Genomic DNA, 14,548 nt, shown 5'->3' with positions numbered 1-14,548 from the left:
GATCACAGCACAGAAAGATCATCAAAATCAAGCTCTGAAGACAGTACACAGTCTCTCTTGTTACCAACAGAGGAGAAAAGACTTTGAATCAAACCCATTTGTAGCACGAGAGCTATACTACACTAACCTAAGCCACCGCTTCAACAGAGCTTGCTGTTTTAAACATAATTTCAGAGACTGCATGCAAAGTTGCTGCTCATTTCTCTCTAGTGAAATGCAATTTAGACACATTTCAGAAAGAACTTACTCTTTCTGTCATTTCATTTGTTATCAAACTAAAGACTTGTCCGCACTTTTGAATAATGATTTGCTGTAACACGTCCTTCCATTCTGTCTGATTATGGTCTGAATTTATGACTTGGTAACTGTGGTAAAGTAAAAACTAATGCATGCAAGCAGCCTTTTGTTTCCTTTGAGCACAAGTAAAACATTTACTGCCTCATATTTATCACAATTGTATGATAAAATCCTAGGAAACGTCTTGTTAACAGATAAGATGAGAGCAGTGTTTCTAAGAATGCTTAGGCTATACTCAAACAAGAATTAATGTCTTAATATGGCACATAAATAACTGACACAATAAACTATTAAAGGCCATTGACAAACAACTCTGAGTAAACAGTGGATGCTAAACTAAAGCAGAGCAATAAAATTCAAAACTGGTTCTCAAAGGTCATCAGTTTCATGAAGTAAACCTGATCACCGATCATAAATCTCCTTAAAAAAATCAATTTCTATGACGAGGTCTCACGCCATACATCCCAGCTCACAAGACAACTGACTAATAAACCTATATCTTACGAAGCTCCACCCCTTTTCAGCTCTGCACTCCTTGTCTTATGTCTTCAGATAAGGTCATAGGAATTTATGAATGAACTGCTCATTTTAAAACCTTTCCGGGTTACTGACATTGTTATGAGATCCACTTTGAACATTACAATGCACAAGATAACTTTCTACTTAACTCTCCAGTAAGTAAAACCCCTTCAGCAGCTAATTATTCTTCCAACAGGGATGCTATAGACTAGAGCTAACTGAAGTTCAAAGACAAAATTCTAATACTAAGAACTACTAAGTAGCTTATTTGAAAAATACCCAACCCTATAGCCTATTAAAATTTGGTGCATAACTTGTGACATAAATATTGACTGAAGATTATTTGGCTTTCTGAGGAAAGATGTACTTTTTTACCCACTCAAACTTTACCTGGCAAAATAAAAATCCTATAGACTTATTTTCAGCTTACTGAGCTGTGTATGGAAACTTGAAGAAACATTAGTTACAAAAGTCACTGGGATGCTACCATTTAGGTAGGCTATTAATATGTGCACTTTAGGTACTAATTTGGACCTTTAATGAACTAATATGCATCCTTCAGGGGTAAAATAAGGTACAAAGGTGTACTTTTAAAAGGGTACCAGAGGCAGATTTTGCACTTTTTTCCCCCGGAGATTGTAGTGATGCCCTGGCAACCACCTACACACGAGGCTGAAATAAATCATTGGCTGAACCCTATCAGATTTGTGATAAGAAATTAACTAATTATCGAAACTGTACATTGCCCTTTCTGAACTTTACTCTCAACAGTCCAAAGTTGATGCATAGACAGCATTAAAAGTAGGTGATCATTCTCAGAAAAACAGCACCTACAAAGCACCTACCGACTTTAACCAGTATGACACTCAAAGATTGGTCACTTGGTGGCAGTGTTGTCCTTAGAAAGTAACAACCAAAAAAAAAAAAAAAAGAAAAAGAAAGGAATAAATATGATTATTTATTTGGGTTCTGAAAAGACTACTTGAAATTTCACATTCTGACACTATACCATTACCATTATTTCGAACTGTGAAGTCATTTAGCAGGTGCTTTTATCCAAAGCGACTTCCAAATGAGGACAACAGAAGCAATCAAAACCAACAAAAGAGCAATGATAGGCCTATGCATATACATATAGAGAGTGCAAGTGTACGAGGGCTTTTTAATAAAAAAGAAAACAAATAGAATATTAATATTATATTATCAAATTCAAATAGAAATAGAAATGAATTGGTGTAGAAACAATGTTCACTCACTCAAGTCAATTTTCTAAATTATTACAAAGAAAAGGCAAGCAACACATTTGAAGTGAATGGGAAATTTTGAAGTGGAAAGACTAAAATAGCATTGTAATAGTAATAGTTTGCATAAAACATATTTCAATAATCTTTCTTTTATTTACAACTTTGAAAAATCATTTTCACAGTGTAGTTGGTGGTCATTGGTGAATTTTCAGTATACTCAAGAGTATATTTATTTCAGGTAGAAGCTCAGTATATCTGATCACCAGCTGGAGTGAGCATAGAATATGACACTAGATTACAAACAATAAATTACAATTTATACAGCTTTAAGCTATATTTTTCTATTTAAAACCCACTGAATTGTCACGAACAATTAAGAAGAGATAATTTTATATAATCATGTTACTATATAACAATTGCCTTTTTTTACAGAATGTCTGTACAAATATAATACAATTATAATCATAAGCAATTATGAAAGAATGATTCTGATCAACAATAGGATTATGAAGAAATAGACTGAGTTCTCATTTTATATTTCTTACATATATATGTTTACAAAAAATGAACAAAAAAAATATTTTGTAAAAATGGGTTGTTGTTGGATTATTTTTGATATCCATTTTAGGTAGACTTATCATGGATGAAAAGCCCATGCAGGTCCATATGAATAGCAGTATCAATGGCAGCGCGAGCAATTTCTTTAAATGACTTAGCATCCAGGACCACCAGGAAAGGAGGCTTTTGGGGATTGAATGAAACCACAGAAGACAGGATAACACCTAAAAAAAGAAGAAAAATCACTTATGTTTTGTCAAGACAACATAATTGCAAACGCTTAAGCTGCCTAATCGTCAATGAACCTCACAGCTGGCTAATTTGGATCACTCTACAGTACTTAAGCAGCATCTTAATGTGCCACACGAATAGCACAAGAGACTCAACTTGCAATTGATTAAAATAGAGTTAAATCATGACAACTCTCAAATGTATACGGTCTTGGCAGTCTGCAACGCACACTGCAGGGACTGCAGAGTGAGTCTGGACTGCATGTATAGACATGCATAAATCCCATAGCAGATCTAGACACGTGGAGGTGGAGGGTCTCAGAGGAACTCTGAAGGACCAGCTCACAGCAGACATGTAACCAGACAATTTAAATGACGAGTAAGCAATCTCAGTGGCTGCAGATTTAACAGAGACTGGTCAGCTTGTGGCATGTAGCAAATAATTTGATTGGTTTCAGATGACCTATCTGGCTGAGCTATCTAGAGCAGGGGTGCCCAACCCTGTTCCTGGCGATCGACTGTCCTGCAAAGTTTAGCTCCAAATCTAATCAAACACACCTGAAGCAACTAATTAAGGTCCTAAGGATCGCATGAAAATTAAAGGCAGGTGTGTTTGATTAGAGTTGGAGCTAAACTTTGCAGGACAGTCGTTGGGCACCCTGATATAGAGTTTCAGAACTGAACTAGATGTTTGTTTTCTTTCACATTGTATTATGCAGGAAAATTATTAATATTCTATAAAGAAATTGTATTTCTATTGTTTCTGTGAAATACTCACCATCATCTTCTTCAACAGCGTCTGGAGATGCTACAAACACTGGCTCAGAGGGGTAACATTCCTCCTCGATCCACACCTGATGTGTCCTGGCAGCTATGTCTACTTTTGCAATCTAAATAAGAGGTAATATTGCTGCATTATATGCCAAAAATAGAAAGGTAATAGTTTTGAACAAATGCAAATGTCCAGAATGTTATGAATATTTACCTTGCTTGGATATGGTGACCACTCCACTCTGGTGCCATAGAAGTACCTGTACTTCTTACTGTTGAATTTGTAGTTGATCCCTGGTAATTCTAAACCTGTAGTAATACAAGCAACATAATGAAAAAATATAAAATAAAGTGATAAAGTTATGCATATAGGACTCACCCTCAAAAATAGTGTCAGGGGTGCAGTAGATGGAGCCGTCCTGCTTCAGCACTGCTGTGGCTGTTGTGTCCTGCAACTTGACCAGGTTGGTGTCTGGTGGAGTTTCCTGATACCATTAGAGAAACGATTTACCAGAGCCTTCACCACAAATCCAATCAAATGTAAATGGATAAAGGAATATGAAATTTGGTCAATTCAGTTGATTCGTGTGTGTGTGTGTGTGTGTGTGTTTGTTTGGAAAGTATTGGTTGGAGAGAGGGGGGCGGGATCGGCAAAGGACCTAGAGACAGGAATCGGACTTGGGTCATCGTGAGCACAGTTGCGCTATATGTCGGTGCACTAACCACTAGCTTATCGGTGCTGAACGATTCATAATTATTTACAGAAATATGCTAAGTTCTCCTGCCACAATTTATCCGAACAAAACGGATCAATAATTCTATTATAGGCAAGACATGAGTGCATAATAATAGTCTGATCAATTATTAAATTCCATAATGACTTGTTGCATTTGCAGTTTTCCTCTATATATTTCCTATTTTACCTTGTCTACATTCAGAGGAAGGACAAACCGTTGGCACGTTGGTCGAGAGAAGTCCTTGTTGTTCTCTATAAACTTGTCAACATCTTGCTTCATGTTGTGTAAGTAGAACATATCGTACAGATTGCTGTCCTGGTATGTGATCAAATCAAAGACAACATGGCCATCTTCCTCATAAGCGTTGATGTGATGGAAGACCACAAATGGGTCCGCATAGTACTTTGTGCTCACAGTTTTCCCAGTCTTCCTATTGACCAGATGGATCCGTGTCTATGTGGTAAACAAGACAATTTTGACAATTTTGATAAATGAATGAAAAACTATTTTAGACAAAAACCGAAGACATTTTGCTCACAATGTCATCTTTGTCATATTTCAGGCAGCTGCCCCAGTTAACACCTCTGAAGTAAGCTGTGGCCAGTTTGAGGATATCCAACTTGAAGGCTTGTTCCACAAAGATAATGTAGTTCTCTGTCATGCCGAAACTGTGGAAGTAGCTCGGATACAAGGTGGAGCGGAAAGGAATGGAGCAAATTTGTTCCACCTTCCTGAGGGCTGGCTTATTATTCTCTTTATCTGAAATTAGCAACGTATACCTTATGCAGATGTTCTATGGAGTTAATTTAATGCCTAAAAGATTTGCATGTGAAGTTGTGTAAGTGTACATAAGATTGCAAACGTAAATTAAATTTGCATGTGCAAGAAACGATTTAAAGGTGCAAATCGAGATTCACAAATATTTACAACAAATATTTTATTATATAGAACTGTGAATTCCCAAGTTGCTTATGAGAATACTTGGGTATAGTTACTTTTTATTAAGTATTGCATGTGGATGTATCTTTAGATATTACGAAAGACTTCATTGTGGCTGATTTGTACATTGCTCTGTATTTTCTATTCATTTCCTATGCAGGTCATTTTTGACCATAAAGGTAACGTCTGACTATTTTTCATGCCATTTCCAATCATGTCTAAATTTATTTTTATTTTTTTTTGGATTCATATAACAAGGCTAACAAATATAATCAAGGTTCATACCATATAAAAAAAATTAAATGTAAAATATTTTAGTCAAAACCCTCCACGACAGGGTTAAAACAAGCTTTATAGTTTAACATGGTCTACATAATGGCATAAGTGTTTCTTGTTACCTGTGGCATTGGCAGGCACCTTGAAAATAACATATTTCGGTCTGCCGAAATTCATGATGGCGGTGCCCATGTTGTATGCGTTCCCTTCTTCATCGTAATGAGGGTGTGCAGTTGCCAAATTGATGGCGATGTGGTTTCTGTAATTAGTCTGAAATAATATTAAAAAACAATTTATCTGGAGTGACAATGAGAAAACCTCTTGAGATGTGGTTGACAAAAATCAATAAATGAATAAATTGATCTGGACTCACTCTTCCTAATGTTTCAAGTGTCATTGGGTCAATTTGATTAATGTAGTTCACTTCTGATGATGTGTAATAATCTTCACCATATCTTATGATGTTAACAAGATTATTATCTGTGAAATCCGGAATGGCATTCATCAAGTAACTGAAGGCTCTGCAAAACAACATGAAGCAATTAAACAGGTCATGTTTATTGAAAACTTAATACAAAATTAAAAATGTCCAAAAAAAAAGATAACTTTGATATTTGAAAAAAAGATATTTACTTGGAGAATATATTCTTGCAGGGATCTGGATGAACCATGGTTCCGAATTCAGACACAACAATTCTATTGGCAGCTATGTTGTTCTTGTACGTTTCACTCTTCAAGAATTTACTTCTGTAAAATACATCCCCTGGAATAAAATAGTGAGTTTTATTGCTTATGGTGCATCCAATAATCTGTTTAAATAGCATGCAGTTTACAGATTTTACAGCAGTGGAACTGTACTTTCCATAAATGTCATTTAAATGCTTGTTTGTTTTTCTCACCCAACTTACCATCTTTAAATGTGAAACTGTGGATAAGTGCCATTCCATCAAACCAGTGCTTGTATGAAGTGTTACCAACTGAGAACAGACCAGGACCATTTCGCAAAAGTGTCCCCTGAAGCCATGGTGGGATGGAGCCTAAGAAAAACGGACAACTTAATGTGTGAACTCTGACATTGAGGCTTTCAGCAAATCAATGAGTATCTCAATTCAGTGAGGCAAGATTTACAATATTTGGGAGGATAATTAAATAACGGGGTGATCAGTTTACAATGCAATAAGTTCTGTTGTTTGTCCAAATTGTGAAATTTGGCATACTGGGTGGGTCTAAATGTGGTAATTCTCTCAATTTCTGAGAATTCAGATTTTAAACGTACATTTTACCTAATAACTTTTGAACCAAAGAATGCTTTATCCTCTGCTCTTTTGGCTCATGCCAGTGGATAATTTTCCTACATTTTTTGCAAGCAAACGAAAAAACTGTCATACAAACAAGCATGTTTCATATTATTATTATTATTATTTCACCTATTTGACTATTTACGAGCTAAAGTATTTTTTTTTTCTTGCTCAGTCCCCTCAAAAGAGTCAAAACGCTCACTGGTTCATGGTCATGCTCTGGATCGAATCATTCAAAGAACCGGTTCAAACGATTCACTGAAAAGATCCGCTTCAGAACAACGACTCGTTCACGGCTCGGACATAGCTAGGACAAATGGTCATATCTCTTTTCCGTAAACATATAAAAAAAAGTGTGAAAGTTCTTTCATGTATGTGCATTTCTAAAAACACACTGAAATGTCTGAAAGAAAAACGCGTTTTCTATTGCTCTTGCTGCTAAGCTTACGTCTGGTTGAAGAGTCTTGAGGATACAGTGTTCCTTACTTTAACAGAAAGTTTACCTGTCACGTCTGCTTTAAGCGGCTCCGGCGTCTCCACTCCGTTTCTCCAGAAAAACGACAGCATGCTGAGCTGAAGCTGAGGTCCCACTGACATGACCGTATAGCACTCGCTACACTCAGTACTTTAACACACTCAGTGTTAGTGAATGATTATATAACATCTGGAGAGTTCCTCTGAGGTCACACGTGAGTGTAAATTGTGTCAAGTGTAAGCTCGTAGTTACTCTGCAGCAGGGGTGTAGCCATCATTACAGAAGTGAGGGGACAGAAATGTTTTTTTTTGTATTTTTTTAAATTGACAAGTTGTATTGTTTTTTGTTTTTTTTTCTTATTTCTTACTTTTAATTGGCTGAGAAATTAAATACATTTCAATTTAATTTCTAATGTTATAGGTGCCCCAGAAAGAGAAAGAAGAACATACAGCTTCCATGTATGGATAGAATCTGAGCAGCATTTACATAAACATAACGCTCATCACTCATTCTGTAATTTAACAGCTCAACAGAACAACATTGCGTCATTCAAACATCTTTAAGAAACACTGTAACACATAACACATAACACTTTAATACAGTATAAAGAGACAGTAATGACAGGCAGCAGCAGGTTTATTTAGGCTGCTGTCTCTTTAAGACTTCATGCAGGGATACTGTCACACAGGCATACTTTTTTTTTAGGAGCGCTTGTCCTCCTAATTTAATTTTTTTTTTAGCAGCACCTTCTGATCAAAAATTTGCCTTCCTAATACGAGGTGATATTTGACTCCTTAAAGCGATTTACAGGGGCATTTACTTCTTACATTTGGCATTTTTCTCATTTTATTAAAAGTATGTCATTATGTCAAATTAAAAAATGTAAATTTATAAGCTTTTTAGAATTTCTAATTTAAACAATATAATAAGAAATAGAATAAGACAAATAAGTTAGCAATCAAATGAAATTGGTATTAATAAAAAATGTATTTGCAATACAGAGGTGGCACAGAAGAACATAAAAGTGGCTTGTAGGTTTGTTTAATGAGGCTCAGAGGTGGCAAGAGTGCAGTTAAATTCATAAAGTCATGTTTATATTAATGTTTTAAATATAAAATGTTGAATATACACTCACCTAAAGGATTATTAGGAACACCTGTTCAATTTCTCATTAATGTAATCACATGTCAGTTGCTTCAATGCATTTAGGGGTGTGGTCCTGGTCAAGACAATCTCCTGAACTCCAAACTGAATGTCAGAATGGGAAAGAAAGGTGATTTAAGCAATTTTGAGCGTGGCATGGTTGTTGGTGCCAGATGGGCCGGTCTGAGTATTTCACAATCTGCTCAGTTACTGGGATTTTCACGCACAACCATTTCTAGGGTTTACAAAGAATGGTGTGAAAAGGGAAAAACATCCAGTATGCGGCAGTCCTGTGGGCGAAAATGCCTTGTTGATGCTAGAGGTCAGAGGAGAATGGGCCGACTGATTCAAGCTGATAGAAGAGCAACTTTGACTGAAATAACCACTCGTTATATAACCACAACAGCAGAAGACCCCACCGGGTACCACTCATCTCCACTACAAATAGGAAAAAGAGGCTACAATTTGCACGAGCTCACCAAAATTGGACGGTTGAAGACTGGAAAAATGTTGCCTGGTCTGATGAGTCTCGATTTCTGTTGAGACATTCAGATGGTAGAGTCAGAATTTGGCGTAAACAGAATGAGAACATGGATCCATCATGCCTTGTTACCACTGTGCAGGCTGGTGGTGGTGGTGTAATGGTGTGGGGGATGTTTTCTTGGCACACTTTAGGCCCCTTAGTGCCAATTGGGCATCGTTTAAATGCCACGGCCTACCTGAGCATTGTTTCTGACCATGTCCATCCCTTTATGACCACCATGTACCCATCCTCTGATGGCTACTTCCAGCAGGATAATGCACCATGTCACAAAACTCGAATAATTTCAAATTGGTTTCTTGAACATGACAATGAGTTCACTGTACTAAAATGGCCCCCACAGTCACCAGATCTCAACCCAATAGAGCATCTTTGGGATGTGGTGGAACGGGAGCTTCGTGCCCTGGATGTGCATCCCACAAATCTCCATCAACTGCAAGATGCTATCCTATCAATATGGGCCAACATTTCTAAAGAATGCTTTCAGCACCTTGTTGAATCAATGCCACGTAGAATTAAGGCAGTTCTGAAGGCGAAAGGGGGTCAAACACAATATTAGTATGGCATTCCTAATAATCCTTTAGGTGAGTGTAGAAATATTCAATGATTTGCAGGTGCGTCTCAAAAAATTAGAATATCGTGATTTTGACTGGATTTTGACTTTCATGAGCTGTAAGCTCTAATCATCAAAATTAAAACAAAAAAACCGTTTGAAATCTCTTACTTTACATGTAACGAATCTAAAATATATATGACAGTTTCACTTTTTGAAATGTTACAAAAAAAACAAATTTTTTCACGATATTCAAATTTTTTGAGATGCACCCGTAAATAACTGAAATTATACTTTAAAAATTAAAATGATGATTCGTTCGAACGGCTGATTCATTCAGGAATGAAGCAAGTGACTGTGTTTATGAATGGGTGATCATGAATCACTGACTCACTAGATTAGTTTAAACACGCAGTTCATTCATGAATGAAACACCGCCGTGCTTGCTTTTAGAGATGCGTAGCGCTCAGCTTTTACTCTATTTGGAACTATTTTCCTCGATGAAATGGCACAAAATCAGGCAGTAGTGTTATATTCAGATAGCGTAAGTCACTTAACAGCTTGTTTATTGAACTGTTGTATTGAATCAATATCACATTTGCAAACTCCCTTAATAATCTTGAAAAGCTGTCACTCTGTTTATCGAGATCTGTGGGCTCACAGAAAACGGTCTCTAATGGCACTTTTCCACTGCATAGTACAGCACGGTACGGTTCAGTACGGCTCACTTTTGGGGGGTTTTCCACTGGGAACAGTACCGGGTACTTTTTTCAGTACCACCTCGGCCGAGGTTCCAAGCGAGCCGTACCGTTACCAAAACACGGCATGTAAAATCTGCTGATCACTGATTTTTTTTTTTTTTTTTTTTTTTTTTTTTAATTGAAGAATAATTGAAAATTACAAAAATTTTAACATGTAAATCCAGATACACAAAATATAATAGCAATCTTAAACTGTAGAACATTGTTTCAGAGGAGAAAAGTATAATATATAAAACAAACACATAACCACATAAGATAAATAAATAAGAAACAACTAAACAATAGTGCAATTTTTCTTCCTTTTTCCTTAGGACATATTCAAAGATTGCAGCGGGGGAGCTACCAGAAAAAAAAATTCTCCATGAAATCCAACAACATGTAATTATTTTTGTTATTAATTTGCATTAGAGACTTTTTCAAAGCATCCATTTCTGATAAAAATAGATTACATTTTGGTGTGCATTTTTCAAATTTCTGTTTATGAATATAATATTTACCTTGCAAAATGTAAAAGTTAACGACATACTCAATCATTTTACTTTTGTGTGAATAAGTACAAATACAAGAGACAAATCACAATTATTAAACAAATGACACAAGTCTTCCTCATGCGTGTTACAGAAACTACAAGTGTTGTCAATGTCCATGAATTTAGACAGAGCTACTTTACATGGGTAAATTTTGTGAAGTATTTTGAAATGCACCTCTTTAACTTTATTCAAAATACAAAATTAGTAAGGAACTGAGCAGGTCGTTTTTCAATTAATATCAGAGATTTTTGCATTACAAAAGAATTTTCCTCTAGGGGAGATTTTATGTTTTGATTGCAAAATTTGTCTAATATGTTTATTATTACAAGACGAAGAAAATATTTCAATACCATCAACTTTTAATTCTGGAAATATCCTTTCATTGCTTCCAAAAGAGAAGTGTTTTAAATTATTTATTTATTAGTTGTATCAACCCATTTGGAATAGCTTTTTTAATGGGAAAATTGTAAACATTCATAAAGCCTTCATAAGACAGAATGTTTCCACGCTCATAAAACATATCTATAACAAAATATATATTCCTTTTAAACCACCTGTGCAAAAATAGCAATTTATTCCTAGAAGTAATGAGACAATTGTTCCATAAAAGCATTTTATGCAGAGAAAAGTTGTGATGGAAACTAATTTTCCAAGCCAATAATACTTGCTGGTGAAATTTGGATAATTCAATCGGTAACTTTCCTGGAAGAAAATGACCTCTCAGAAGAAAAGGTAACCCTCCAAGTTTTTGAAAGATACATTGTGGGATAAAGACTACTCATCACTGATTGGCCGGAGAGAATCGTCTGGGGTGGGTTTAATGTCAAATGCAGAAAGGTTAATTCATGTGTTCATGACCTCAAGGTTAGATTATTGTAATGCTTTATTGGATGGTTGTTTGGCAATCTTAATAAACAAACTCCAGCTGGTCCAAAATGCAGCAGTCCTTACTAGAATCAGGAAGTATGACAATATTAGCCTGGTTCTATCAACACTGTACTGGCTCCCTATTAAACACAGTATAGATTTTAAAATCTTGCTAATTACTTATAAAGCCCTGAATGGTTTAGCACCTCAGTACTTGGGCAATCTTTTATCGCATTATAGTCCTCCACATACGCTGCGTACTCAAAACTCTGGCAATTTGATAATACCTAGAATATCAAAATCAACTGTGGGTGGCAGATCCTTTTCCTATTTAGCGCCAAAACTCTGGAATAATCTACCTAACATTGTTCGGGAGGCAGACACACTCTTGTCAGTTTAAGTCTAGATTAAAGACCCATCTCTTTAACGTGGCTTACACATAACACACTAATACATTACTAATATTCAAATCCGTTAAATGATTGTTAGGCTGCATTAATTAGGTCAACCAGAATTAATGTTATGGAATTCCCATAACACATGATGTACTTGTTTTATCATAAAAAATTGTCATCTATGCTAATATTATTCTGTTTCTTCTCATTCCGAGGTCACTGTAGCCACAAGATCCAGTCTGTATCCAGATCAGATGGTGGTTGACCCCCAGAGACAGATCCTCAGTGAAGACCTTGTCTCCTAGATGGCCATCGGGACAAGACTGCAGGAACCAGATGCGTCCTCTGCACAATCTAACTTTGCTGCAGCATGGAACAATGGAACAATCTGTTGGTTTTTCTGGCCAGAGGAGAACTGACCCCCGACTGAGCCAGGTTTCTCCTATGGTTTTTTTTCTCCATTCTGTCACTGATGGAGTACTTTTTGGTTCCTTGTCGCCTCTGGCTTGAATACTTTGACATTTAGTCATTTAGCAGATGCTTTTATCCAAAGCTTAGTTGGGGACACTTAATTTCCAGCGATATCGTCAACTTGCACCGATACTATTTAAATTGAACTGAGCTGGACGATGACATCAATGAATTCAATGATGAACTGCCTTTCACTGAAAATTGAGTGTTTACTTTTGTCCTTTTGCATTATTGACACACTATTTTCCTATTTGATACTGTAAAGCTGCTTTGACACAATCTAAAGCAGTATATGAATAAAGGTGACTTGACTTGGCATGCCGGGACCCCAGAGGCAGAGTTCCTGTGCCTATCGAGTGCCTGTGTTCTGAGGCAACAGACGCCTGAGACCTCTTTAACACAGAAAGCCCCAGTGTGAGTGTGTTCCTCACGGGGAGCACCGGTGTCCACCAGAAGCATACTGAATGAAAATCCGGAGGGTCCCTGAGCATCTGAGGCAGCAGGAGCATCAGGCATTTTCTACACAAGAAGCACCTGTGCCCTCCAGGTTTACACATGATATATGCCAGCTGAGACCACACAAGGAGCACCCATACCCTTCAGTACCCTAGAGAGTATGCCTGTACTCAACAACACCCCACAGAACATCTCCAAGCATGTTCATCACTAGGGCTGGGAATCGAGTTCGATCATTTTTAGGCACCGACCGAATTGCCTCGATACCACCGAGTATCGAAAAGCGTTTTGTCGTTCGGGACCAAATTTTGATACCTAAGGGGTTAACCTCATCAACATCAGTGAATAAGCCTGCAGCACTAGGTGTGTTCTACTAGAACAGGTGCGGCGCAGATTGATCAGTGTTTGAGAGCGGTTCGAAAGTGTACGGAGCAGTCTGCTCTCTATAGCTCTCGTGGTACTGTAATACACCGATCGGTCTGCACAGTCGGTCCACGTCAAGTCGAATACACCTACTAGTTTACACCGGTTACACTCAGAGATGTGGCTCACATATGAGGCTGTTGTGTGAATGCGTCCCAGCCCTCTTAAATGTAAGGCTACATTTACACTAGTGCATTTAAAATTAAAATGATCCTCGTCATACTGGTGTTTCCACTGCGTTTCAAGTTGGCTTTCCACTGTCAGATTTCCAAAGGAGAGTAGTGCGGAAGCTGCGTGGAGTTCCAATAATATGCAGATGTCCGTTCATTCATACTACACGACCGAAAGCACGTTAAGTTACCGTTCACTGTACACGCACTAGTGTAAATGTAGCCTAACAGATGTGTAAACTGAAGACTATTTGAGCTTTATTAAAACTACTTGCACTGATTTATTGTGTTGATGGCATTTTGTTCCTTTGTGCAGTGGCTCAGGAGATGAGTCGTATAAACATCAACAGGGTATCAGTATTGGTATCGGTATCAATACTGAACATTTTCGAACGATACCCAGCCCTATTCGTCACAGGGAGAACTCATACCCAGCAGAACCCATTACATAATGCGTATGCGGTACACCTTAAAGGAAAACAGAGTATTCCATTTCCTATTCTGTTATTATGCTGATTACCACAAAAAATGGGCTTGTCTTGGAGGTTACACCGAGGCACCTAAAATAGAAATTAATAGGGCCAATTTTGGAGTATTTAAAAGTACAAATGTAAAGCTTAGAGTTGTATAAATTCAACTAACATTAATTCTTCTGTTAAAAATTATATATTGTTTGAGCTGTAAAGCTGTTTTAATCATTATTACAGTCATTGTCATTGTAACATAAGAAGTATGACAACGGAGTTGGAGGATCCACATGCAGGATTTATTTAATACATTGTCAGAAAGGCCAGCAAACAAAATCATCCAAGGCAAAAAAGTAATCCACAAACAACAGGCAATGGTCAGGGCAGGCAACAATAATCAAAATCCAGATAGACAGTCAAAGGCAAA

At 37.0% G+C, this 14,548-nt stretch overlaps 1 protein-coding gene across 1 annotated transcript; it reads right to left on the bottom strand.

Annotated features, from left to right (window-relative positions):
• Positions 1-2,196: 2,196 nt before the first annotated feature.
• On the bottom strand, positions 2,197-7,599 carry LOC306844098 (beta,beta-carotene 15,15'-dioxygenase-like). Its single transcript, XM_079376012.1, has 11 exons — positions 7,373-7,599; positions 6,480-6,608; positions 6,205-6,334; positions 5,945-6,092; positions 5,694-5,841; positions 4,895-5,115; positions 4,543-4,809; positions 3,999-4,104; positions 3,834-3,928; positions 3,627-3,738; positions 2,197-2,842 (listed from the first exon to the last, which is right to left on the bottom strand). Exons 1-11 carry the CDS (start codon positions 7,464-7,466, stop codon positions 2,685-2,687), a joined length of 1,608 nt encoding a protein of 535 aa, XP_079232138.1. The 5' UTR covers positions 7,467-7,599; the 3' UTR covers positions 2,197-2,684.
• Positions 7,600-14,548: the final 6,949 nt, after the last annotated feature.

The sequence above is a fragment of the Barbus barbus genome, assembly GCF_936440315.1.
Source record: "Barbus barbus genome assembly, chromosome: 2".
NCBI lineage: Eukaryota > Metazoa > Chordata > Actinopteri > Cypriniformes > Cyprinidae > Barbus > Barbus barbus.
The sequence above is the reverse complement of the archived record's forward strand: the minus strand, read 5'-3'. Positions and strand labels throughout refer to the sequence as shown.

Coding starts and splice junctions, on each gene's coding strand:
- LOC306844098 (XM_079376012.1), bottom strand. CDS start 7,466: ATGTCAGTGGGACCTCAGCTTCAGCTCAGCATGCTGTCGTTTTTCTGG. Junction 5,116..5,693: donor GGTGCCTGCCAATGCCACAG/GTAACAAGAAAC, acceptor TGCTAATTTCAG/ATAAAGAGAATAATAAGCCA. Junction 2,843..3,626: donor CGCTGTTGAAGAAGATGATG/GTGAGTATTTCA, acceptor TTCTTTTTTTAG/GTGTTATCCTGTCTTCTGTG.